At 42.6% G+C, this 27,410-nt stretch overlaps 1 protein-coding gene across 1 annotated transcript; it reads right to left on the bottom strand.

Annotated features, from left to right (window-relative positions):
* Window positions 1-23,806: 23,806 nt before the first annotated feature.
* On the bottom strand, window positions 23,807-26,845 carry LOC147462860 (drimenol cyclase drtB-like). The gene is made up of 2 exons (XM_086485792.1): window positions 25,265-26,845; window positions 23,807-25,188 (listed from the first exon to the last, which is right to left on the bottom strand). Exons 1-2 carry the CDS (start codon window positions 26,223-26,225, stop codon window positions 24,329-24,331), a joined length of 1,821 nt encoding a protein of 606 aa, XP_086341918.1. The 5' UTR covers window positions 26,226-26,845; the 3' UTR covers window positions 23,807-24,328.
* Between the last annotated feature and the right edge of the window lie 565 nt (window positions 26,846-27,410).

Here is a 27,410-nt window from a genome sequence, read left to right as displayed (position 1 = left end):
CGTATCAACCTCCAAGACTTCCCCCTAGGACATGGTATGGCTCCATACAAATTGTTGGAAGACATGAGAGATAAGGGTCCTGATATCTCATGGCCTCAGTTTCTTGCATTATGTCCACAAGTTAGGAGGGATTTAACGAAGGCAGTTAGCACTAGGAGAAAGGTAAAAGAGAGTGTGCCTGTTATGAAAATTGTACAAGATGAAATGAATGAGTATATCACACTTGTGCTAGATTGTTACATCAAAGGAAGATTGGTTAGGAAAGTTCTAGTGGATGGGGGTGCATAAATTTGCATAATGAGAGAGGGACGCATGCAAAGACTACGATGCACATCCATGAGACACCTGAAATCAAAGTCAAGATGGCAAACAATGGCAAGGCTAGGTGTGTAGTCATTTGTAAAAATTTTTTTGTGGAGGCCTTTGGCATTAAGAAGGCAGTGGATTTTTATGTTATGTCAGCCAAGGGAAGTTGCTATCCATTTAACCTAGGAAGACCATGGCTAATGAGAATGCAAGATTTGCAGGATTGGGAAAGTGGAAAGTTGATCTGCAGGAATGACAATCATAAGAAGGTTGTCTTTGACATGAAGGAGAAACATCAAGAGGAGCTCCATGAAAAATCATTGCAAAGTGAGACGGAGGAAGACTGGACTGATAGCACTTCAGAAGAAGAAGGTAGTTGTGGCACTACAGAAGAGGAGTCTTCCATCAAAGTCAAGGGGGTAAGGTTTAAGCCAAGAAACCAAGAGACCTCTTGCCTAGGCGTGGAGGAGGTAGGTTCTCAAGAGAACAAGGGTGAGTAAGACGAAGGGATGCTAGAAGGTATGCTATCAACCACACTTACAAAGGAAGAAATAGGGGAGTTCAAATGTGTGCTAAGGAAGTTTCCTAATATTTCTGCTAAAGACTACACGAACGTGCGTGGAGTAGAGGACGTTCAACACAAGATTGAGCTAAAGCTAGAGGCCACACCTAAGGCTCAAAGTCTACAAAGGCTATGAGTAATCAAGGAGCAAGCTCTACTCAAGGAGGTAAGAAAGCTTCTAGCAGTAGGTTTCATTTATGAATGGATAATTTAGAGTGGTTATCTCCCGTTGTTGTCACTCCTAAGAAGAACGGAAAGTGGAGGGTGTGTGTGGATTACCATCCACTAAATGAGGCAACAAAAAGAGATTACTTTCCCCTCCCATTTTAGGATGAGATACTAAATGAGGTAGTTGGTCATGAGAAGTACACTGTGTGTGATGGCTACTCAAGTTACTTTCAAATAGGTATCGCATTGGAGGAACATTTGAAAACAACCTTCATCACTCCGTGGGGTTGTTATGCTTTCAGAGTCATGCCATTTGGCCTGACAAATGCTCCTCCAACTTTCCAACACTTCATGAATGTGGTGTTTCAAGAATTTTTTGAAAAGTCCATTACGGTTTTACTAATGTTTTTTTCATTTAAAGCTCAAAATCATTGCATCTACAAAAGGTAGAAGAGGGTTTGAAGAAACTCTATGACATGGGAGGTCTCAACTCAGTCCCGACAAGTGCCACATAGGTGAGGATGAAGAGATATTGCTAGGTCACAAAGTCTCTTACAAAGGCATTGAAGTGGATCCTTCAAAGCCAAATGCTCTTATTGAGTTACCATCACCCAAGAGGCTTAAGGAGGTCATCTCATTCATTTAAAAGGTGAAGTATTTGTCACGCTTCATTCACTTATCCTAGGACTTGCTTCACCCTTGCAAAAATTGACACAACAAGTTGGATTTGTTTGGTCTAATGAGCTTGAAGAATATTTTTTAAACATCAGAGTCATTCTGTCAGAACTGCCGACACATATGCCTCCTTGTTGGGAGTACATATTCTTTGCTAGCTTTATGATTGGGAAAGAACAATTGGTGTTGTTTTGCTACAACAAGATCCCCAGAGTACTAGGACGCGACCCATCTACTTTGCTAGTAGGGTCATGAATGCCTTGGAGAGAGGCTACACAGAGACATAACTCATGATTCTTTGTCTCATGTTTGTAGTGAGAAAGTTTAGATCATACTTGCTACCAAAACCTTTTGTAATTCTCACTGTAGAATCTTTTTTCACTTGGGTGTCATCTCAAATGGATCTTAGTACTAGGATCTCAAAGTGGATTATGGAGTTGCAAGAGTTCCAATACTCTTTAAAGGTAGAAGATAGTGTGCATGCATAGTTGGCAGGGATTCTCACTTATAGGGTACATGAGAAAGAGATTAAGGTGCCTGAAGTAACGACCCTACCATTGCCACCACCAAAAATTATTCCTATATCTTTAACCTTGTTGTTTGATGGAGTGTTTTAAAGAGCCATAGGAAAAATAGGGGGAGGGCTAGTGTTGCTCAACCCAAGTGGAAAGGTGGTCATGAAAGAGAAGGTCAATCTACCAGGCTCAACTAGCAACAATGAAGCACACTACGACATACTACTTGATGGTTTGAAGATATGCATTAGCCAAGGTATACAGCGTCTCATGGTAAAAAGGGATGCACTTCTCATTCTGAAGCAGATTTTAGGAATTTGGGAGTCTTACTATACATCGAGCGACAAAATCCGAGCAAACCAAAATCCGAGCGAATGTTTATACGGCATGGGCCCATCTTGTCCTATGTGGTGCGGTGTAGCCAATTGCTCCCAAAGAAAAAATGGGGAGGAGCTTGCCTTTATTAAAACCAGGAAAATTTACACAAGTTTTAGTGTAACTACTGGCAAAAGATTCAAATTTTAACCTAAAAGTCGATAAAAATTCAAGTTTGTTCTTATTTACACCGGTTAGGGAAAATGTATTTTTCTAGTCGTGCTCTCTCTCTCTCTCTCTCTCTCTCCCTCCTTCTTCTTCTTCTTCTTATTTAGTATAAAACGAATCTTCTTCAAAGGGTGTGTGTCGACGTGCGCACGTAGACCTTCTTTTGTAGTTAAAAAACAAATCTTGTTCAAAGGGTGTGTGTCAACGTGCACACGTAGAACTTTTGAGGGAGATAAAAAAAAGAAAAAAACTTTTGAGTGCCCCCCTGTACGCAGCTACTCCTCCCCCTCCATGCCTTTTCACCTACGTCTTCGTCCCTCGTCGTCCACCTTGCCATGCTCAGACCCACCCACCTTGTCTAGCTCCTCTTGATCTGCGTTCATTTACCACATGTTGGCACTGCTTGTGCCATTACACACACACACACACACATGATATCAAAGCAAAAAACTAGAGACATACTCCTTTTGGATGCCCTCCATGGTACCAGGAGACACCACCACAATTTTCATGTTTTGCAAAGGACCATTGCACAGATCATAGTTTACACGCATCAAAGATTGGACTCCTTGCGCATGTCGCCATTAGAGGCATGCTCTTGCCTGGCACTACGCAACTGTGAACCCTCCCCACCTCACATTTCCCTTTGTCTTTTCCTCTATCTTTGCCCTTGCAAGCCACATTGAGAAAAACCATCACCTCCCCTTTTTGTCATGCTTTGTGCAACCTGTCTACTGCCACATCGAGCCCTCCCCAACCTGGCTTTGTCCCCTGCCTTAGCTGACTGGCCCTGCTACGATCAATAGTGCTTCAATAACCCAACAAACGGACAATTTCCACAAAGACGTAGATAGATAAATAGAGGGGGAGAGAGAGAGAGAGAGAGAGAGAGAGAGAGAGAGAGAGAGAGAGAGAGAGAGACTCTGTGCAATATCTACCACACATCCCCACCACAACTCAAGGGACTCAATTTGTATTCTCATCCCTTGTTCAATATGTGCTCCTTGTGCTCGGCATGGTCCTGCTACTCCTTACTGGCGAGTGAGACAATAAGAGAGAGAGAGAGAGAGAGAGAGAGAGAGAGAGAGACAAAAGCAATGATGGCCCCATAGCATCCCATTTCCTTAACTCCCTCTCAGCCCCCATCTTACACTCATCTATTTGCCAAACTGTCTTATCTCTCTAGCATCGGATCCATCGTCTGGCTCCAACTTTCTTCCTTGCGTACGCGATAAAATTTTTTACCTCCAAAAAAGACCTAACTTCCAGCAAAGCGAGCAAAAAGATTCCCCAAACAATCTCTCTTTTTCTCTCCTCCATGGGCCTTCCTCCCACTTTTTTACTCAAAAGTTCCCACTCTAGTCCTTTCCCTTTAGTTCTCCAAATAGCATCATCAAAACAATTGAATCCAAAATTGTTGGCACCTAGTCACACGAAATCTCACCATATTCCTTCAGTTGCATGAGACGAAAATGCCCATGAAGGCACCGCTCTTCGAACGGAAGACCTCAAAACGAGATTGTAATCATTGGCTTGAGCCGGATCACTGCTGCAACAGGATTTATGTCGAGCACATGACAAACTGCATATAAAAAAAAACATCGCCGTTCCAACCTAACGCGTTCACCACTTGTCGTCTTCAGCTCCCAGCTTGCCCACGATATTTCCCTTTCACTTTGTCTTTTATGCACCTTTGCCTTTCATTTACATTTTTCAAATGGTATCTGCTGAGATACCCACTTGAAAGACATGGGTACTCCCCTATTCACATTTTATTAACATTACAAAAACATTGAGTTTTTTTAAAAAAGGGAGCCTCCTAAAGGATCTGCGCCGACATAGATCCTAAAGCGCAGATCATTTAGGAGGCTCCCTTTTTAAAAAAAAATGTCGGTAGGTTTCGGAGGCTTCCTTTAAAAAAAAAAAAAAAACCTCAAATGTTTTTTTTTCTTAATACTAAGGTAGGGCTGTGAGAAGCGGATGTGCTTTGTAGCTACGGCCTGTGAGACGAGCATGAACGGAGGCCTCCAAAGTGAGTCTGCAACAAGGCGGTCGGGGGTCATGTCGAGTTGTGCATCTCATAGGGGAGGGGAAAGGGTGAGATTATGAGGGACTAGGCAAACTTCAGGTGCGAGTTTCTTGCAGTTCCGCCCTTGTCCGCTTTACATGCCCCGTGCCTCCTTATGTTTTGCTTCCTGGGAGAGGCTACCCTCCCACCCCTCCTTGGGGGGAAAGATGGACAGCCAATTTCAGGTGCTGGTTCAGTTGCATCAATCGACAAGAGCGGGGCAATTGGCAAACGCCCTTCTTTTGGTGGCACTGACTGGCACAACAATGCTTGTCTCTTGGGTTGGTGTTTGGCTCACCAAGAATAGCTTGCATGTTGTTCGGTGGTCGGTTCTTTGGTGGATTTGTGGTTCGAGGAGTTGCTATGCTTCCTTCAAATTTTTTAAAATGCTAATCGAGGCAATGGATGATTGGTGGAAGTGGTTTCTCGTTGGAGGCACCTCACAAAGCATCTCGGTGATGGGGACTATGGGCCTCGAAATTTTTAGGTTCAATCTATGTGTCGAGGATATCCGCCCTTGTTTGACCATCTATGGTTGTGTTGTTGTACTGACCAATGGTCTGTATGGTGTTGGTCTGGTTTTTCCTCTCTGATACCATGGCTCTTGTTGAGCATGGCCACGTAATTCTTTTTGGATATCTAATATATCTATAACTCACTATTGTGAGTACTACCAAAAAAAAAAAAAAAACTCAATGTTTTTGTAGTGAATAAAACGTGAGTAGAGTCATCAAGAGGATTTGTGAGAACTGCGTTGGGTTAATGTTTGTGTTAGGAAATAAGACGTAGCTAAATATATATTTGGGTAGATTACTTAATGGAGAGAGATATATTTCACACACAAAAAATTATAGAGTAGAGAGAGAGAGAGAGTACACACGATATACGTGGTTCACCCAATGTGGGCTACGTCCACGGGAAAGCAGCCACTCAATGGCTTTAGTACTTCAAAACAAGAAGTAGTTTACAAAGGGATTATACCCTTAATGGAGCTCCCGCCTTGCTTCACTCTCACCACCTCACACTTACCTTGTTGCATCAACTTCACACTATGAAATGTGTGTAGAACTGGCCTTCTTTTATAGGCCAAAAGGGATTCCCTCTCTCATGAGAGGCAGCCATGTGTAGCCGCCCTTGTGTAGATAAGTCCGAATCCGACCCTCTAATCCGCCCACGTGTGGCCGCCCTTGAGAAGGCAAGTCTGCTTTTGAATTCAGCCACCAACCATTGAATTCCTGATCTCCAAACCAAACCTGTGACTGCTTTCCATCCAGGCTTCTTATCCTTGAATGCCGATTGAAGATGAGCAAAAGCTCAACTTCTCCTTGTTCACCACCTTTGTAAACATGTCTACAGGATTTTCACTTGTATGCACCTTTCCTAGATTTAGTTGTCCTTCTACAAAAGAGTGCGTATGAAGTGATATCTCACCTCAATGTGCTTTGTCCTTGAATGAAAGGCTGAGTTCTTCGCAAGATGGATAGCACTTTGGCTATCATTGTACAAGACACAATTGTCTTGTTTGAATCCAAGCTCTTCTAAGAATCTTTGAAGCCACAGAATTTCTTTGCTTGCCTCTGTCATTGCTACATACTCTGCTTCCGTGGTAGAAAGTGAGACCACTTTCTGCAGCTTTGAAGCCCAGCTTACTGCTGTGCCTCCAACTGTGAACACAGAGCTAGTAGTGCTCCTTCGAGTATCTTTGTCACCTGCCATATCTGCATCAACATACCCTTGTAGAAAAATATCAGTTCCTCCAAAATGCAAAGCATTTGTTGTTGTCCCTTTTAGATACCTAAGTATCCACTTCACAGCTTGCCAATGCTCTTTACCTGGGTTGTCCATGAACCTACTCACAACTCCCACTGCATGTGCAATGTCTGGCCTTCTCCAGACCATAGCATACATTAGAGAACCTACCGCTGCAGCATATGGAACTTTAGACATATAGGCTATCTCCTCTTGTGTCTTTGGACACATATCCTTCGTTAGTTTAAAATGACCAGCCAAAGGTGTAAAACTGGTTTTTCATTTTGCATTGCAAACCTTTCTAGTACCTTCTTGATGTAATCTTCTTGAGATAGCTTTATTATCTTCTTCGTTCTGTCTCTTGATATTTTCATACCAAGTATCCTCTTTGGAGCACCTAAATCTTTCATTGAAAAAGATTTAGACAGCTCCTCTTTTAGGTCTTTGATGTCCTGCATGTTAGCACTTGCAATCAACATGTCATCAACATACAACATTAGGATGATGAATTTCCCATCTTCCAAATTCTTCGTGTAGACGCAGTGATCCGAGTTGTATCTTGTGAATCCATGATCCAACATCCATCGATCAAACTTCAAGTATCATTGTCTTGATGCTTGCTTTAAACCATACAAGCTCTTCTTTAATCAGCAAACTATTTTCTCCTTACCTTTTACTTCATACCCCTTTGGTTGAAGCATGTAGATTTCCTCCTCTAAGTCACCATGAGCATTTGCTCGAGATTTAGATCATGAGCAGCCACAAGGCTTAAGACAATCCTAATTGAGTTCATTTTTACAACAGGAGAAAATATTTCATTGAAGTCAATACCTTTCTTTTGAGAAAACCATTTTACCACAAGCCTAGACTTGTACCTTTTCTTCCCACCTTCTTCTTCCTTCACCTTGTACACCCATTTGTTTTGAAGTTCCCGCTTACCTTTTAGGCAACTCAACCAACTCCCATGTTTGGTTGCGATGTAGTGAGTCCATCTCCACTTGCATGCTCTTCGTCCATTCTTCTTTGGATTCATGTTGCATAGCTTCTTCGTATGATTCCGGCTCTCCAGAATCTGAGATCAAGAGATGGTTGAAGGAAGGAACAAACCTTTCTAGAGGTCTACTTGCTCTTGTAGATCTTCGGAGAATAGGTTGAGGCTCCTCATTTGGTTGACGTTGTTGCACATTGTCACCGTTTGCAGTCCTTGAGTCTTCACCGTCCTCAAGCTCCATGTACTCATCACCTGTTTCTTTTGTTTGATTTCTTTCCAAGTAATCTTTGTACATATTTTGTTCATTAAAAATTACATCCCTACTCCTTAAGATTTTACCATCTTCAGGATTCCATAGGCGATACCCAAAATCACCTTCTCCATAACCAATGAAGAAACACTTTTTGGACTTTGCATCTAGCTTTGATCTTAGGCTTCTATCAATGTGCATGAAAGACTCACACCCAAACACTTTGAGAAATTCATAATTCACCAGTTTACCTGTCCATGCCTCTTCTGGAACTCCCCCATCCAATGCCGTTGAGGGTGATCGATTGATTAAGTACACAGACGTACTTACAGCTTCCACCCAAAGCTCAAGCGGTAGGCTAGCATGTAGCCGCATGCTTCGTGCTCCCTCCATGATTGTCCTGTTCATCCTTTCCGAAATTCCATTTTGTTGAGGTGTCCTTGGGGTTGTCCTTTGCCTCCGAATTCCATTGCTAGCACAACAGCTTTCAAAAACTTGGCTGCAATATTCACCGCCGTTGTCGGATTTGAGGCATTTAACCTTGGTACATGTTTCATTCTCCACAAAGGCTTTCCACCTTTGAAATATGGAAAATACATCGGATTTATTCTTCATGACATAAACCCATGTTTTTCTAGTCGCATCGTCTATGAATGTTACATAGTACAATGAGCCACCAAGTGATGGTGTACTTGCAGGACCCCAAACATCAGAATGAACCAACTCAAGTTTTTTATTTTTTCTTTCATTTCTTGAATTTTGAAATTTCACCCTCTTTTGTTTACCATAAACACAATCTTCACAGAACTGTAAGTCCACTTCTTTCAAACCTGGTAGAAGCTTCTTTGTTTGAAGGATTTGCATTCCTTTGGCACTCATATGCCCAAGCCGGTAGTGCCACACCGCACTGTCAACTTCTGTAGTTGCTGCACAAGCTGAAGGTTGCGTGCTAACATTACACAAGTAAAGTGTACCACCCTTTTCTCCTTTGGCAACCACCAAAGATCCCTTAGAGATCTTCCACTATTTGTTTTCGAATGCAATGTTGTGACCTTCATCGTCTAATTGTCCTGTAGAGATCAAATTTTTGCAAAGAGAAGGAACATTCCTAACTTCCATTATAGCAGTTTTGACACAAACTGTACCTTTGCCCTGACAATCTCACAAGCTTCATCATCTCCCAAGTATACATACCCAAAATTACCTTTGGTGTAGTCTTGGAAATGCTGCTTGTGTGGTGTCGCATGGAATGAAGCCCCGGAATCTACTATCCAGGAATTAGACACATTGTCTAATGAGAGAATTAGAGCATCTTGCTCTACTTTACCTGCCACATTGGCCTCCAATGTTGGCTTGTTGTCTTGAGACTCTGTCTCTTTCTTCTTCTTGGACCAACAATCCTTCTTGACGTGGCCCTTCTTGCCGCAGTTCCAACATTCAAGAACTGAATTTGTGCCTGACTTGCTCGGTCTTGAGCGATCACGATCCTTTTGGTTTTTAAACCTCTCCTTAGGCCTTCCTCTTGTTTCTACTGACAATGCAACACTTGATGATTCTCCTGTGCTTCTCCTTTGTATTTCCTCACTTAGGAGAACACCCACAACATCATCAAACTTAAGAGTATTTGTGGCAGAAATAGAATTACTTACAGCCATCACAAGGCTGTCCCAACTATCCGGTAGAGATGATAGTATAAGGAGAGCTCGCATTTCATCATTGAAATTGATTTTCACCGATCGAAGTTGACTTATGTTTGTGTTAAAGTCATTTAGGTGTTCTACAACTGAACCATTCTCTGCCATCTTTAGATTGAACAAGTGCTTCATAAGAAATACCTTATTGGATGCCGATGGTTTCTCGTAGAAGTTGTCAAGTGACTTCCTCAAGTCCTCCATGGTCTTCATCTCCAAAACATTGAAGGCCACCGTTGATGCCAAGCTTAATCGGATTGTTCCCAGTGCCTTTCGATCAAGGACAATCCATGCTTCATCTTCCATCGTTGCGGACTTTTTTGCAAGACTGCCTAGTGGCAAATAGAGGTCCTTCTGGTAGAGATAGTCTTCAATCTGCATCTTCCAAAGTTGGTAGTTTTTGCCGTTGAACTTCTCAATCTTGAGCTTCCCTTCCTCCGCCATAACTCCCACTCAATTCAAGGAATCCTTTCCTTGAGATAATTTAGCTACGAGCAAACCTTGCTCTAATACCAGTTGTTAGGAAATAAGACGTAGCTAAATATATATTTGGGTAGATTTCTTAATGGAGAGAGATAGATTTCACACAAAAGATTATAGAGTAGAGAGAGAGAGACAGCACACATGATATACGTGGTTCGCTCAATGTGGGATACGTCCACGGGAAAGCAGCCACTCAATGGCTTTAGTACTTCAAAACAAGAAGTAGTTTACAAAGGGATTATACCCTTAATAGAGCTCCCGCCTTGCTTCACTCTCACCACCTCACACTCACCTTGTTGCATCAACTTCACACTATGAAATGTGTGTAGAAATGGCCTTCTTTTATAGGCCAAAAGGGCTACCCTCTCTCATGAGAGGCAGCCATGTGTAGCCGCCCTTGTGTAGATAAATCCAAATCGGACCCTCCAATCCGCCCATGTGTGGCCGCCCTTGAGAAGACAAGTCCTCTTTTGAATTCACCCACCGGCCACCGGCCATTGACTACTGACCACCGGCCAACCGACGGTTGTTTTCCGACCACTTTCCGGCCGCCGTCCGGCCATAATATTCCGGCGAGGGAAAAAAATTTATGGGGGCTTCCGCCCCCGAGGCCCCTAAAGTTGCCCCGGATTTTTGGCCGTGAAAATTTTGGTTTCCGGTGAGTGATTTTCCTTCACGCACGATGGCTTCTCCTCATAATGGGGGCCTTACAAATGTGCGCTTTTACCACAAAAAATTACAAGGGTAAATCAGACTCCATACTTAACAATCTCCCACTTGCAAGAATGCTTAGAGAAAGGAGGCTAAGGGAGCCTCTTTGGGTGGACCCTACATTTCGTAATAGCTTAGCTAATGGAGACGCCACAAAGATGGCTCAGCCGGAGGATGAGGAGATCGGCCCGGAGGGGGACGCCCAACTGCTCCTCTCTCGGTTCCGCCTGTTTGGCACCCCTCCACTCACTTTTTTCGCACGGAGCAGCCATCCTACCTCACTCTATTTGGAGAGGAAATTGATGCCCCAAAATCTTGCAATGCTTCTTAGGTGGGAGTCGGGCTCGTGGGGCAGCGGAGGCCCCATTGTGGCAACCGAGAGCCACATTCAAAGGGGAGAATTCCCTCAATTTCTTAATACTGTGTTGTCTTTTGGTTTGGCTTCAGAGATGTACTACGGATTGTGTGGTCTATTGAGGCATATGAGGCTATGCTTGAGGATGGGTTGGTTGGTGTTGGATCTTAGCTTGAAGATGGAGGTGGCACTACTAGATGTGGATGTGGTGGTGGACACACAACCTTGCTAAAATGAGCAAGGTTGTTTTGTGTGGAGGGTACATCACATGAATTTCCATAGAGTCATCAAAGACGTACTGCACATTGTGTGTGTGTGTGTGTGTGTGTGTGTGTGTGTGTGTGAGAGAGAGAGAGAGAGAGAGAGGCTTTTCGCATGCAAACAGAGGGTCTGGACTCTGTAATCTTTGTTTATTGCATGCATGATGAGAGAGGGGGAGGGACTAATAAAAGTTGGGAACAAAATATTAATGGATTTTATTAAGATTCTCTCTTTTAAGAAACACGACGAGACAAGCATGCAACAGTTGATGCAACACTAACTTCTTGCCTATAGTTGACCTTCGATATTGTCTTTTGGGATCTTAGTAGATTCCTCATAAAAGCTAAATAAAATTCAACAGGATACTGATAGTGAAGAAATGAGTGACTTACAGAAGCTCTTGGTTGTGTGTGTTTTGATAAAGTGCCTCTTATTAACTCGCTCGATTTTATCATTGCTCGAAAAAGTTCGCTCGGAGTTTGGGATTCCTTGGCATTTGGGCATGCAATAATGAAAGCCTAAAGGCAAAATTTCATGCCATTCATAGGTTGTTTAACACTAGAATGGTAACAGGACACTCTTATGGCCTTGGACACTTTTGTGTCCTGTTAAGTGACCATTTTGCTTGAATTATTTGAAGAGTATGAAAATGAATTTCTATGTGCTATATATCCACAAAGTTGCCGTATGATCTAGAAAAAACTTAGCATTTTTTTTGGAGTATCGATCTCACCATTAACCTTACTCTTGCACAACATTTTTGAACCTAAACTGTGTGAAAAAACGGGTCCTGTTTTTGGCTTTTTTTCAATTTTTGGCAACTATACCACTCTAAACTTCATGTTTGTGAGGTTTAGATGGCTAGAGGTTAGGCCTTCATAGTTCTCAACATGTTTTGATGCTTTTAGGGAGAGCTAAGTGTTAAAATTGAAAGTTATGACCAATTTACAAGAATTGCATAATCTTGTTTTTTGGCCAAAATTAGCACTTTTATGATTTTTTTGGTGGCTTTCTTGATATCCAAATTGAGTGGATTTTTCAAATTGAGTGGATCTACTATGGTTTTGGATTTTTTTCCCAAAACCTTGAAAGGACACTTTTATGTCCTGTTAGGTTACCATTCTAGTGTTAATCAGTTTGAAGAAGTGCAACTATATCATACTCCTAGGAAACAAAATGAAGATGCATATTTACTTGCACAACAAGCAGTTACATGTGTTGAGAAAGAAGTGCAGGTCATCATGGTGGCAGCAGCTGTCAAGCAACCAAAATACCAACGATTGGATTCAGTGGTTATCATTGTGAGCTACATTCTGGAAGGGAGTTTCCACAAGATTTCACAAAAGCTCAAAAGAGGAGGCTCATGAAGAAGGCAAGTTCATATCTCTTCCTAGAAGGCTCCCTATCAAAGAGGGAAGCATCAAGTGTGCAAAAGAGTACCAACTATCGATGAAATTCCATCCATTCTAAAAGGTTTTCATGAAGAGGCATGTGGTGGTCATTTTTTGCAAGAGTTAGTTCTGTGAAGAAGATTTTTCTTGGGGGGTATGTTTGGCCAAGCTTGCATCTTTAATCATGAGTTTGTGGTAGATGCATTTATGTCAAATCTTCTCAAAACATAATTTGATGTGTAAAATTTGAAGTTATTATTACATGATCCAATAACTCTAGGACGCAAGGTTGGGGTTGGCATGGTATTCTTGTAGCCTCATTCTCCCTCTCAAGTAGAGTTGGGGGGATCTCAAGGAGGATTTAAAGACTTTCTTCTGGGCTCCACAATATCTGGAGCAATTGAAGGAGGATTTAAAGACTCGTTTCTTGGCTCCACAATATTTGGGCCAATTGAAGGAGGATTTAAAGACTCGTTTCTTGGATCCACAATAAGCAATTGAAGGAGGTTTTGAAGACTTGCTTCTTAGCTCCAGAATAGCTGAAACAATTGAAGTAGGATCTTTTCTTGCTTCCTTACATGCATCTATGATCAATTACAACAAGCAAATCGTCGAACATTGCTGTAAAAGCTGTCACAACTTGAATAAAAATATAAGGTTGGTGCATGGCCCAAGGAAAATAGTTCTTGCAAATGGAACCTTTGAAAAGTGGGGCATTGATGCTATGGGTCCTCTTCCTAGAACAAAAAATGGTAAACTCTACATTCTAGTTGTTGTAGATTACATGACTAGGTGGGTAGAGGCTCAAAGTGTGGCAAGGGTAAATGGGAAAATAGTGAGAAGGTTGGTCTACACTAATATTTGTTGTAGATTTGACACACCTGTGGAGATTGTTTGTGATAATGGTCCAGGGTTCAAGAAGGGTGTAGTCACAAAATTTTGTGAAGAGCTTCACATTCTACATCATCATAGCACACCCTACTACCCACAATCAGATGGTTTGGTAGAAAAGGCTAACAGTGTCATTGCAGGCATCATTAGAAAGATGGTGCAAAACGAGACAAATTTGTGGGATGACTTCTTGAATGGTGCCTTGTGGGCATATCGAACCACATACATGGAGTCAAAAGAGTTTATACCATTTCACTTGGTGTATGGTAAAGAGGCTTTGCATCCATTTGAGCTCAACATTCCAACAATGCGACTTCATAGCAAAGTAGCACAAGATAATCAAGAAGCATGGATGGATTGACTTCTTACCTTAGTAGAGCTTGAGTGGAAAAGAGAAGCACCTTATGAGTGCTACAAGAGAAAAGCTATACAAGCAAAAGAAAAGCTCAACAAGAAACTGAAGGACAAAGGCATCAAGAAAGGAAATCTGGTGCTAAGGTATGACAATCGACTTGATAATTGTTTTGATGCCAAGTTTGAGACTAGATGGAAGGGACCATACATTGTCAAAAAGGCTTTTTATTCAAGTTATTACCATCTCATGGACTTGAATGGTAAAGAGCACTCTAGGAAGGTAAACACTTATCGGCTAAAGCCCTACTTGGGTCGCCTTCTACCAAAGGATCTACCAAAGAATTGTCAAAGATCTACTATCTCCTAGAAGTTTTGTTGCATGATGCATGTGTGTAACTCAAGTCAAAGTGACAAGGAGCTACACAATGAAAATCTTGTCAAGATATCAAGAATCATAGAGGACTTAGAACCACTCTCTTTGAAAAATATGCCTCATGAAGTTACATGAATGTACCATCATCCCGGTGGAGGGCTAATAATAGCCATTTTTCAGGTCTCCATAATTTCCACAGTGATCTACCTCGCCCTACCAAAATCGCCTAAACATTGTGGCTATCCCTACCTTTTCATTGTACATAGGTGTGTGTGAGTTAGGGGACTTTTCCCATATCTCCTTAAAAACCATCACTTAGCTAGTCACTGGGCTAGTTGAACCGAATAAATAAATAAAAATAAAATCCAAAGTATATTATGGCCCTTTTGTGTATAAGTATCTCATTGTAATATAGGGCCTAGATAAAGGGATTTTTGGTTATAATGATTTAAGTATTTATTTGAATATATCTGTTAGGTATGTGTTATTTACCTAAGTATGGTATGTACATTTACTCACCATTATCATGATCTTTCTTAACATATATTCTATAAAAATTTATTTCATGCAGACTTCTCTTATTTTTGGTGTGAGGTTGTCCTTGAGCTGATTCAATAATGTATTTTGCTCTTGGAAAAAAGATTCTGACTTTGCCAGCTAAGTATTTGCAATATTTAGCTAGATAAGTAGCCATTGTATTGTAGAAGCTGAATCTTATAAAGAGGTTGTTGCGTCGTTAAACTGTTGCTCTTGCTATTGATTCTTTGTTTGGAGAGCTTCTATGTCCATTGCGGACCTTGCAATTAATTTGGCCAGTTCCATTTTTTCAAGTTTCATGTCTTCTTTGTATGATTCATTACAAGTGTTTGCCGTTTTGAGCCTTTCATTTGAATGTCGTAGTCGCTGATACAAATGGTGTAGTTGTTGGTGGAGAGCATATATATTGTCTCATTTTGTCCACCACATCTGGCTCATACTCGACGTATTCCTCTATGTCCTCCAGACTTTCCAATTTTCTTGAGTGGCTTGCTTCAAGTTGACCCACTGATGTGTCAAGAGCCTCGGTTGTGAGTAGTTCATCTAGCTGATTTGTTTGTGTGTTGTGCTCCTGGAAACTCAATTGGCTATGAAGTGTTGATTCTTGATGCCTCATGAAATTTTTGTTGGAATTAGGGTTGCAGAAAAACACACACAGCTTGGAGAAGACGAAGGAAGCTCAAGGCACACAATAGAGAGTGTGTTACTTAGTGTGCAATGGAAAGATAGATAGCCCTAGAATGATGGGCGTATATACAATGCACGGGGGAAAAAACCTCCTAAAGAGGGAAAAAATGCCCCGGCAGTCCTAGTGTGTTCACACACATCACTACCACATGTATATGGTAACAAATCCCCCCTGAAGTGATGCGGTGAACGAGAGTTGGCACATGAGTAAAGGGAAGTGCCATGCCCTGAGGACAGGATCAGTCCACAAAGGGGAGTAAGCCCAAAGCTTTGCGTAAAGCTTCAAGATTCTCATGAGACAATGCCTTTGTGAAAAGATCTGCAAGGTTGTCCTGTGTTGGCACATAAGCCAAGCTGATCTCTCCTGCTGAGAGCCTCTCCCTGACATAGTGGTAATGCACCTCAATGTGCTTTGTGCGAGCATGAAAAACTGGGTTCCTCGCAACTGCCAATGCTCTCTGATTGTCAGTGTAGATAGTGTTGGCAGTGTCCTGTCCAACACCCAAATCAGCCATAAGGCGTCTGAGCCATACACACTCAACCGTAGCTGTGAAGACTGTCCTGTACTCAGCCTCACAACTCCAAGTGGACACAGTAGGTTGCTTCTTTCTCAACCATGATATACATGAACTGCCAATCATTAAACAAAAACCACTTGTGGACACTCGCGTGTCAAAACAACCAGCCCAATCTGAGTCCAAAAAAGCATGTAAGTCTGGCGGCAATGATCCCCCCTTGGGATAAAACAAGCCAATATGTAAAGTGCCACTAAGGTAGCGGAAATTCCTCTTGATAGCCTGCCAATGCTTAGACCCTGGGCTATGCATAAATCTGCTGACCTGTAAAACTGCAAACTAAATATCCGGCCTCGTGTTGCATACATAAATGAGGCAGCCAACAACAGTTTGGTAAAGAGTGACATCAGCAGGATCACCAGCATCATGTAGACTCAACTTCAAACCTGTTTTCATGGGAGTGGCAATAGGTTTGAAATCCTCAAGTCCAAACTTACATAGCAATGTCTCTATGTAACTTTTCTGACACAAGGCAATACCACCATCACACAGCTAAAATTGTATACCCAAATAATGATGCAACAGCCCCAAATCTTTCATCTTCAAAGTAGCATTCAAATCAGCCTTAAATTCAACAATATGTCTCTCATTTGGTCCAGTGATCAACAAATCATCAACATAAAGAACCACAATGAGAAGTACATCACCCTCACACTTTACATACAATGTGCTTTCTGTTGGACTATAACAAAAGCCTTGTTTGACCAAATGAGTGTCAGCTTTCTCATACCAAGCACGAGGAGATTGCTTCAACCCATACAAAGCCTTGTTACATTTGCAAACTTTGTCCTCGTGTCCTTTTATGACAAAACCGCGAGGCTGCGTTACATAAACATCCTCAAATATGTCACCATTCAAGAAAGCAGTAACAATGTCTGATTAATGTACATCCCAACCAAAATGAACTGCCAATGCACATAGAAAACGTACAGTAGTCATATGACTAGTGGGAGCAAAAGTCTCTTCATAATCTATGCCTTTTTGCTGTGCATAACCCTTTGCAACAAGTCGAGCCTTATGGCGATCGATCTCACCATCCGGCTTGCGTTTCAACTTGTAAACCCACTTCGTACCAATGGCCTTTTTGCCAGGAGGCAAATCACATAAAGTCCATGTGTCATTTTCTATAAGTGCATCATATTCTGATTGCATGGCAACCATCCAATTTTTTGAATTCTGTGCTTCATCAAAAGATAGAGGCTCCTCAACATCATGTAAACTAGACATAGCCAAAGCATAACAATCTGATGCATAAGATGCATGGCGAGAGCCTGAACGAGTACGACTAGAAAAAGGTGAATCCAATTTACTATCACGCAAAGTGTGCACCAACCATTTTGGCATACCTCTAGCCTGCTCATTTTCAGCCCTTTCCTCATCAAGTACATCATGTACATCTGCATCAGTAATAGGCTGATCTAAAACATTTTCAGAAACCCCCATAGGCTGTACACTTGCCTCATTGGAACTTACATTCGTATTTCCACCACTGAAAAGAGGAAACAAAGTGTCATAAATGTCCTATGAGCTTACATTACTGTCTCTGGTACATGACAGCAAGGGTTGAACAGAATCTTCCACAAACACTACATCCCGTGAAACTAGAATACGTTTTTTTTGCGGATGATACAACCTGTAACCTTTTCTTTCAGCACTATAACCAACAAAAATACATTTGACAGCCTTATCATCCAATTTTCTGCGCTGCACTTGTGGCACCAAAGCATACGCCAAACAGCCAAAAACACGCATGTGCTCAATAGAAGGCTTTCTATCATGCCATGCTTCATATGGAGTAATAGACTGCAAAGCTTTCTTAGGACACCTGTTAAGTACATAAGTGGCACACATGATGGCCTCAAGCCAAAAAGAATGCGGTAAAGCTTGACTTTTGACCATACATTGTGCCATTTCCGTCAGTGACCTATTTTCCCTCTCATCAACACCATTTTGCTGAGGTGTATAAGGCACTGTACATTGGTGTTTTATCCCACGACTAGCCAAAAATTCATTAAATTCATGAGACATATACTCCCCCCCTCAATCAGAACGGAGGGTGCCCATAGTACATTTCGAGATATTTTCAGCCATAGCCAGAAATTGTTTGAAGCACATAAAAACTTCGGACTTTGCTTAAAGAGGAAATACCCATGCATGCCTGGAGTAATCATCAATCAAAGTCACGAAGTACAGGTAATTGCCCAAGGACGGAGTTTGCATGGGCCCACAAACATCACTATGCACAAGCTCCAACCTGCATGTGGCCCGAACTGAACCATCCTTTGGAAATTTAGAACGCTGCATCTTACGCAAAATACAACCTTCACAAACATGTTTGACAGGTGCTTCAAGAGGCGTCAAAGAAGCAACCATATCAGATTTCTGCAAACGCAGCAAACTGGCAAAATTCAGATGACCAAAACGTGCATGCCAAAGTTTTGCATCTGAAATAGCCCTTGAATCTGCAACATCATTTGCAAAGTTTTGTCCACACTTGTCATACAAAGTGAGCTTATACAGCCCACGGCACAAAAGCCCAGATGCAACAATCTCATCACTAAAACTGAGATCATGAACTGTACATGTGTCATCCACAAATTTGACTACAAGTCCAAGTCTAGCAAGTGCGGATACAGACAAGAGATTCTTCTTGATCCCAGGTACATAAAGTGCATTAACAATTGTGAAGGAACTGCCATTAGCAACAGTGAGCACAATCTTTCCAACTCCCTAAACTAGATAAGAGGCGTTGTTGGCACAAGTGACTGAATTCCCATGAGGGACAGACTCGAGAGAGGTAAACAATTCACGATGTGAGGTAATGTGCTTTGTAGCACCACCGTCAAAATACCACACATGTGAATCTGCAGCAACTGACAAGCATGCATCATGGACAGCAGGATTGTTAGTGCACTCTGCGCTCAACGCCCATTCTGCATCAACATCAGCAACACAGTCTCCTTTCACAGAAGACTCAACAATGGCTGCATTTGTAGTGGAACCAGCATTTGCAGTGGAACCACCCTCTTTCTTCTTAGCGTCTTTGGCCTTCAACTTAGGACACGACTTGATCAAGTGATCATTGGCTTCACAATAATGGCAACGCATCTTCTTTTTGCCCTTATCACTAGAATTGCCAGACGAAGTGCTGCCAGCAGAAGCATTAGGAACATAATTTTTTCCACTCGCAGCAGAACCATAAGAAGTGGCTGCATTACTGTTACCACCCTTTCTTTGAGAAGCAATAAAAGCCTGTTCAACTGCACGCTGCCTAGTCCTATTTTTTCTGGAAAGTGACTCTTGCAACAGCAATGTGCATAATGCATCAAACTTGACAACTTCAGGATTTCCTTGGGTCATAAGTCTCCAAGTACTAGCAAAAGTCTGGTAGGAATCTCGTAAGGCATCAAGATCAGTTTGCACAAGGGAACTATCTGAAATGACTTCACCTGCAGAAATAAGCTGCTCATTGATATCTTTGACACTAGCAAGGAAAGTGTCCATATCATCTTCCTCATGCATAATCTTCGACTCCAGCTCTTTACGTAGCAAAGAAATTTTAGCCTCATTGCGGCTTGCATAAAGACCTGCTAAAATATCCCTATCCTGTTTTGCAGATTTTGTTGAACGGATGTGAGGAACAATGGTGCGCTTCACAGACAACGCAATCAATGCATGAGCTTGCGCATCCTTAACATCCCAACGAGCTTGTTCTGTCATAGGCAAAACAACTCTAACAGTGCAATCCTTGCAACAAGACCTACAACGTCCTCAACATCGCCTACATCCTCAGAACCAGGATGTACATCAATGCCCTATACAATGTTCCAGACACCATTTGACACAAGAACATGTTGCATCATATAAGCCCACATAGGGTAGTTGTCCCCATCCAACCTGTCCTCAGCTTCAAACATCTTGAACACATCTGTGTTGTTGTTGTCAGCCATGGTAAATGCTGCACCTGATGTGAAAACTGCCCGAAAATAGGAGAAACGGATCAGGAACAACCTGTGCTATATAGCACAAACCGTAGAAGACTATAAGGCACCTGTTATGCAGAAAACGGCACTGACAGAAATTCTGCACAAAATGACGAAATAGCCTTTAGTGGAAATAGAGGCCGAAATGAGCCCAAATCAAAATGCGAACGCTCGCCAAAGCTCACTGAAATCGGAGAAAGTGAGCAGGCATGTGCTGGAGCAGCTGGCGGCTAAGCCCGAGAGGACGCGACCTGCTCTGATACCAATTGTTGGAATTAGGGTTGTAGAGAAACACACACAGCTTGGAGAAGACGAAGGAAGCTCAAGGCACACAATAGAGAGTGCGTTACTTAGTGTGCAATGGAAAGATAGATAGCCCTAGAGTGATGGGCGTATATACAATGCACGGGAAAAAATGCCCCGGCGGTCCTAGTGTGTTCACACACATCACTACCACATGTATATGGTAACAATTTGGTCTCACTTGACATGCTAAAATTCAGTTCTGGCCACTATTAGTCTCTTTGGTGCGGTAAAGTATATTGGAAAGTATTTATGTATGAAATAAGTGTACGAGTGTGATGTAGGCTTTGTGATGGGTAGGGGGATCATGCTAATGTGATCATGCCAATGCTTCTAACCTAGAAGATTATCTTTGGTGCGCCTGAGTTATAGTTTACAATTTACTATAACTTAGGCCCTAGTCTTAGCCTATAACTTAGGCCCCCTATAGCTCTTCTGGTCGGCAATGTGATAATCCAAATGCTTCTAAACTCAATTAGAAACTTACCACTCATGGCTAGAGTGAGTAAGAGCTCATAGATGGTGCATACGAGAGCGTGCAAGGTTATCAAAGTCCACAACCCAAAGCTCTCTCTCTAAAGGCTAGAATGAGAATGAAAGGGAAAATGGCCTAAGGTACTATACACGCCTGGACTTTTCTGACACCACTCGTCCAATACCTACCCAATGAGCTTAGTAGTCCTCATAGTGTACTCTCTGATCGAAATTTTGTGAAGACTGACATCCATGGATCTTTCTGTCGCAATTTGTTCTAGATGATTAGTGAGTCAAAATGGTCGTCGAGTTTTTTAGTCGTAATTTTTTAAAAAATTGGCCTTTCCATTGTGGTGTTTTAAATTGGAATCCAATTGTGACATTCTTGCTTACTTATGTTATTTATTTTGGATTTTATTATCTTTTATTAGCAAAAATTGAAGAAAATTAACCAAATTACTCAAATTTTCATAGAGAACAGATATGCATCTGGTAAGTCATTGTCTACCCCTTTAGGTGCTTCCCTATGGTTAGTGGTGATAGATGATCTGCTCTTTGGTGTGTTGTGCCTTTTTTTATTACACCTGTGAAGTCAAAGTTGAGTAGTCCTTCTTGCATTACACGGTTTATTCACCAAATACAGTAAGGCTTGATGGTCAACAAAAAAGACAAACTTGTTAGCTAGCAAGTAGTATCATAACTTCTTGACTGAATACATCATACCAAGACCTTCCCTTGCAGTTGTTGTATAGCTCTTTTTTGATAGATTTAATTATTGACTAGCATAGGAGATAGGAAAATCCATGGTTCCTTCTCCTAGGTGAGCTAAGATGCATCCAATAGAAAAAATTGAAGCATCGACATGCAGATCGAACACATTGTTCTAGTCTAGAGCTTTCAGTATTGGTGTTGTGGTCAAAGCTTACTCAAGCCTTTGGATTCCTCACGTTTGTCAGTCCATTCAAATTGAGTGATAAGGCTATATATGGGCTTAGTAATTACTGCATATATGTAGATAAATCTACGATACTAACCACAATGTACCATAAATGCATGAACTTCTTTGACTGATGTTGACCTAGCCATTTCGGTGATCACTACCACCTTCTTCAGGTTTGTGGCTATACCATTTTTTGACACAATATGTCCAAGAATTTTGCCTTGTCTAACCATAAAAACACATTTTTCAGGATTTAAGCAAATTCTACATAGACGGAATTTCTCAAAGGCACGTCGGAAATGTTCAAAGTGACTTTGTCAATTTGTGGAGTTCACACAAAGATCGTCCATGTACACTTCCAAGACATTCCATAGAAATTCCTTAAAAGCATGGCTCATCAGCCTTTGAAATGTTGTTGGTACATTGGTCAAACCAAAAGGCATAATTCAGTAAGCAAAAATCCCCCATTCTCTGGCGAAAGTTTTTTTATGTTGATCTTTGGGATCTATAGTCAGTTGGTTGTATCCAGAGAAGCCATCCAAAAACATATAAGCTTCTTTACCAGCTACTCATTCTAACACATGATCTATGATAGAAAGAGGATAGTTATCTTGTATAGTGACGACGCTCACCTTAGTAGAGGTTTACACACACTCTAAGTTTTCAATTCTTTTAGGCACTTCAACAATTGGTGATAACCAATCATGTGTTCTATTTCATAGATGAACTCGGCCTCTTTGAGTTTCTCAATCTCTTCCTTGATTTTTTAGTATGTGTCATTAGAGGTGTATGGTCTTTGTCTACTCGGCTTAGCATCAGCTCCCAATAGGGATAGTATGCTGGCATATGCAGGATCCACCCCTTCAAGATCTTTGTAAGACCATACAAAGACATCTCTATATTACTTTAACTTTCTAATGAGAATCTCTTCTTCTTCTTGCGAGATAGATCCATAGCTATGTATGCGGGTTTTGGCTCTTCTCCAGGTTCTAAAAGGTCAATTTGCTTGGCGTTCTTACACCCCTCATAAGATTTTCCCAGTTCGTTTGATTTTCGCAAGGGTTGCTCAACAATGATCCTGCAATCTTGCAAAGTGTACTTTTTATAATCATATGGAACATTGATTTCTCCTGGTTTGTCACTATTCGGTTCCATCTCTGTGGTCCACACTTTTGTCAAGGTCCATTTCATTTCTTTGTATTTTTCTTTATGCTTCCTTTCTCTCTCTCTCTCTCTCTCTCTCTCTCTCTCTCTCACACACACACACACACACACACACACTCAAGAGAGGAGCTTCACAAAATTGATGGAGACTACAACAGAGGACTCGAGCCATACTATCTCGACATCCAAAGTATAGATGAGGATGGATTCATCACCCATTGTATCTCTCTCTTGTATTCGGCACCCATTGTATCAGTGATGACACATACCCTACATAGTTCCAGCTAGTAACACTTCAAGATTCAATTTAGTATCTTTTTTTCTAGTCAGACATGCTATCAGATTCACTAGTTTGTAACAGATTGGTCTCATGGGTCATTTTGACCATTTGAAGATGTTAATATATCATTTCATTTCATTTCTGTATGTGTGTTTGTGTGTGTGTGTGTGTGTGTGTGTGTGTGTGTGTGTGGCAGCCCTCCTTCGGAAGAGGGAGATGCTGAAGGGGAAGAGAGAGACGTGTGGCACGGGTGGCGCGGAGAAGCATCAATGCCCCGTCGAAAGGGGTAGAAGGGGACGGATGGCACACGCTTCATTGTTGCTTGCTGCCATGTCTGTGAAATGTTGCCTGAGCAAAAATCGCCCCCATGACAAGTTTGGAGAGATAATAGTCATGGCTATTGAAAAATCGCTCCCGCAAACAGATTGATGGAGAGAATAATAGTCATCGCTATTGAAAAATGATATTTACTTCTATAGAGGTTTAGCCGCCATGTATGCTAAATGTAGGTATTTTTGAAAGCACGAGTTGTTTTATGAGAATTCCTTTCTTGAAAATTTGACTGCAGGATATACAATATGGAAAGGGTTGGGGAGAAATGGGCTATTTATAGCCAATGTAGAGCAAAAGATTGAATGTAGGTGTAGCTGCTCATTGGCATAGGTCCGAAAGTACAAAAGCTTTTTTGTAGCAAGGACGCCCAAGAGGGAAAGAGGCAGTAAACGAGTGAGGGTTTGTCTCAACAACATTGTGTTGTTTTCAACAAGTACAGTGAGAGGGTTTCAAGTGTACAATATACTCAACAAGAGCAGCAAAGGGCCATCAAGCAATATCTAGAAAGCATGAAGCAAGGTGGTTTGTCCCATGTTTTACACTATCCATGAAATAAAGTTATATGCATATAGGATCACATTACTTGCATCTATTTGCTCCCTCTGTCTTAGAAATGTTCTAGAAATGTTCTTTGGGATTGAAATTTCTCTTCCTTCGACTCTCGCGACCCACTAGTGCTTAAAATACAGCATTTTTGTGGCCCATTCCAACCTGATCACAATAATAGAGCGGCTTGCGAGTAAGCGGTGGTAAGGCCCTCGTTTCCGATCCAGCTCTGTAGGTTGCTTCCATTGCGATAGTATGCATGGCAATCCCACCACCCATCCTTCCTCCGCAGCCCCAAAAGCTCTTCCCGCTCTGTCTGGCTCGCTTCTTGTAGCCCAGTCAGCCTGCATGCCCGCATGCACATGGCCAACGCAAGGGCATCGCCACCGCTCCTCCTCCACGTGCCTGCTGCTCTGTGCTCTTGCAGCCGAGCTACCAATAGCCCTCTCATCCCGCTCCTCGTAAAGTGCTCCTTGAACCCATGCACAAGCCTTGCCACATGCAGCAGAAAGGCTTCCCCTATACAGTAATATAGCGTTCCATCTTTATATGCTCTGTGCAGGAGCACGCTTTGCACAAACCTCTCGCTCACCTCCACCTCCTTCCCCCTATCCGCAAGATGGAAGAGGTAGACTGCATTTGCGACCACCACGGGGTCTATCCGTGGCCGCTCAGGGTCGAAGTATACTTGCAAAACACCATCGTCTCTGCTCACATACTCCAGCATCTTGTCCAGCACTTTGTGGATTGTTTCCATGCTCACCTTGCCGAACTTGTACAATACTGACAGCCCAATGGATGTGGTGTCGAGGTCGTCTGGCAGCCCGATCATACCCACAGAGGATTTCGTTTTATTTATGAAGCATATCAGTCCATTAGCAGGAGGTGATTGCATTGGTAAGAACAAGGGGTCATTGAGGACTTCTGCAATTAAAAACTGTGCGAAATTGTCCCATATCCGCACTCCTTCAGAGGTGAGAGAGAGAAGCTGGTATGCACTTCTGGTTGGATGTGAAGGCTCTTGGTGATCTGCAGTAATTGCATGGTTAATAACACTTTGATGCAGGGGCTACACTCAAGCAACGAAAAGAAAGAATTTAAATACCAAGTGTTCTAGGAGGACTCTCAGCGCTGTGATGATTGGCATTATCTGACATGCTTTTTTCTGTTAAAAGTGATGGGTTAGAATCTTGAGGGCATGTATTTTCAGAAAATTTCTTGTTATGAAGATGCTGCTGGCTCATGACGTTGCTGGGCGAATTGCAAGAGTTAATTATATGGACGTAAATTGCTGTGGTGAAACTTGCACATAAAGTGTTTACAGCTCCCACTTGTGGCGTACTGTGTGGTTGAGGAATTAGTGGGGTAAGAGCCTCTAGGTTGGCCAATTCTTCTAAGTTGATGCGTCTTGCAAAAGGATTGATGCGGGCAATGAGTTGATGTGGCTGGATAAGAGCAGCATGCATGCCAACAGATCGGGCTGCAACGATGCTCTGCATGTCACAGGCATCCAAATACATACAGTGATGCGCATGGCGGATGCCCGCCTTTTGCAAGGCGACTTGCATGAATTGCTGAGAGGTCTTACCGACGCCTTCTTCACCAGAGATAATTATAGTGTCGAACCGGGCAAAGGCAGTCGGGAGTCGGCTCTGCAACATGCACATCTCCTCACGGGTAGCATTGGTCGTGCAAACAAGCTTTAGATTGAGCTGGTCTCGCAAATTGTCCAGCAGCTTTGCCATATCAGGCAGCTCTCGCAAACTATACGGGCTCCGAGCATGTGACATTGAGGTTGCAATTGTTTTTGCCAGTGCACAATCATCTATATTGGCCATCGATGTTTTCACGAAGGGTAGCTCAGCCAGAGCCACAGCAGCCTCCTCTAAGGTGGGAATGTGGCCACGCTCATATCTCTGCCAGATGCCACTCAGTAGCATGCGTCTCATGAGCTTTGGAGGGATGGGTGGGACAGGGCTGCCATATTGCGGTGGATATTCATCATGTGCAGGTAGCAGCACCAGACCCAAAGGGTCCAACAACACAAACTCCAAATGAGGACTCATTGACAAAATCTAGTGCAGCTAGCTGGAGCTTGTAGAGGAGGAATGTGGCTCAAAGAGAGAAGGGACCCGAGAGAGAGAGAGAGAGAGAGAGAGAGAGAGAGAGAAGCACATAGAGGGGTGCAAGCAAGATGAAACAAGAAGACGATAGGAACTGAATGCTATGTATTGATCTACAGGCGTGTAGTTATATACATGAGCTAGGGCAATTACAAGGCCACATGATGTTTATTGGGTTGCGGGCCGTTGTGCCAACTAGGATGATGCTTATGTGATGATGTGGACTATTTTTCCCACATGCCCTTGTACGACACATCGTCCATACAGATGCATGTGTAGCCTAAGCTCATAATGAGAGATGCAATCTATTGTATGCTCATACCGTCAAAATCGGGGGTCGGCGGGCTGCAAACTACAGTTGCACATCCACCTGCCGTTATTCAGCAGAATTTCCGAGCACACCGTGGGATCAACACGTCAGCACAAAGTCACAAAGACTCCAGGCCAATGTAGCGACTCCTCAGCGGAGAGAGTTGCCATTCCTGCAGTCACTAGTGCAGAGCCTGACACCTCAGCAACGGGAATCTGCTCACAGACCGACAAGTTAGTAGCATTTTACGTTGGCCCATCGACACCCCCGATATTTGACGGTGTAGGGAATGGTCCTTCAGTGACCATTCCCACGAAATAATTGTGACCGCAAGGCGAGCGGCGGGGTTGTGACCGCATGACGAGCGACGGGGAGGCCACGAGCCATGGCGAGAGCAATCCCCATTACTCGCCATGCGGTCACAATTATTTCGTGGGAATGGTCACTGAAGGACCATTCCCGGCCGGTCGTCAAGGGTCATGGGAGAGGGGGACCTGCACTCACAACCTTCCTGTACATTCGAAATTGCTTGACAGTGCTAACGTGCACAGCTTGCATAGATTCAGGGGTTGAGGTGGCGGCTGCTCAACGATAGTGTGGAATCCAGATTACACGTGCTGAGCTGAGCTGTCAAGTTGTGAAGGCATTAGCTGAGGTGTCACTCATCCGAAAACTCTACCTCCTCATTCCGCGCAGTAATCGCAACTAAATAGAGGGTTGTGATCAGCAGTCCCCCTCCCCACGACCTTGACGATCGGGAATGGTCTATGAGTGATCATTCCTTCCACTGCTCCCGCCATGGCTCCCAGCTTCTTCCC

The sequence above is a fragment of the Adiantum capillus-veneris genome, chromosome 2 (genome assembly GCF_014529385.1).
Source record: "Adiantum capillus-veneris isolate H3 chromosome 2, ASM1452938v2, whole genome shotgun sequence".
Taxonomy (NCBI): Eukaryota; Viridiplantae; Streptophyta; class Polypodiopsida; order Polypodiales; family Pteridaceae; genus Adiantum; species Adiantum capillus-veneris.
The sequence above is the reverse complement of the archived record's forward strand: the minus strand, read 5'-3'. Positions and strand labels throughout refer to the sequence as shown.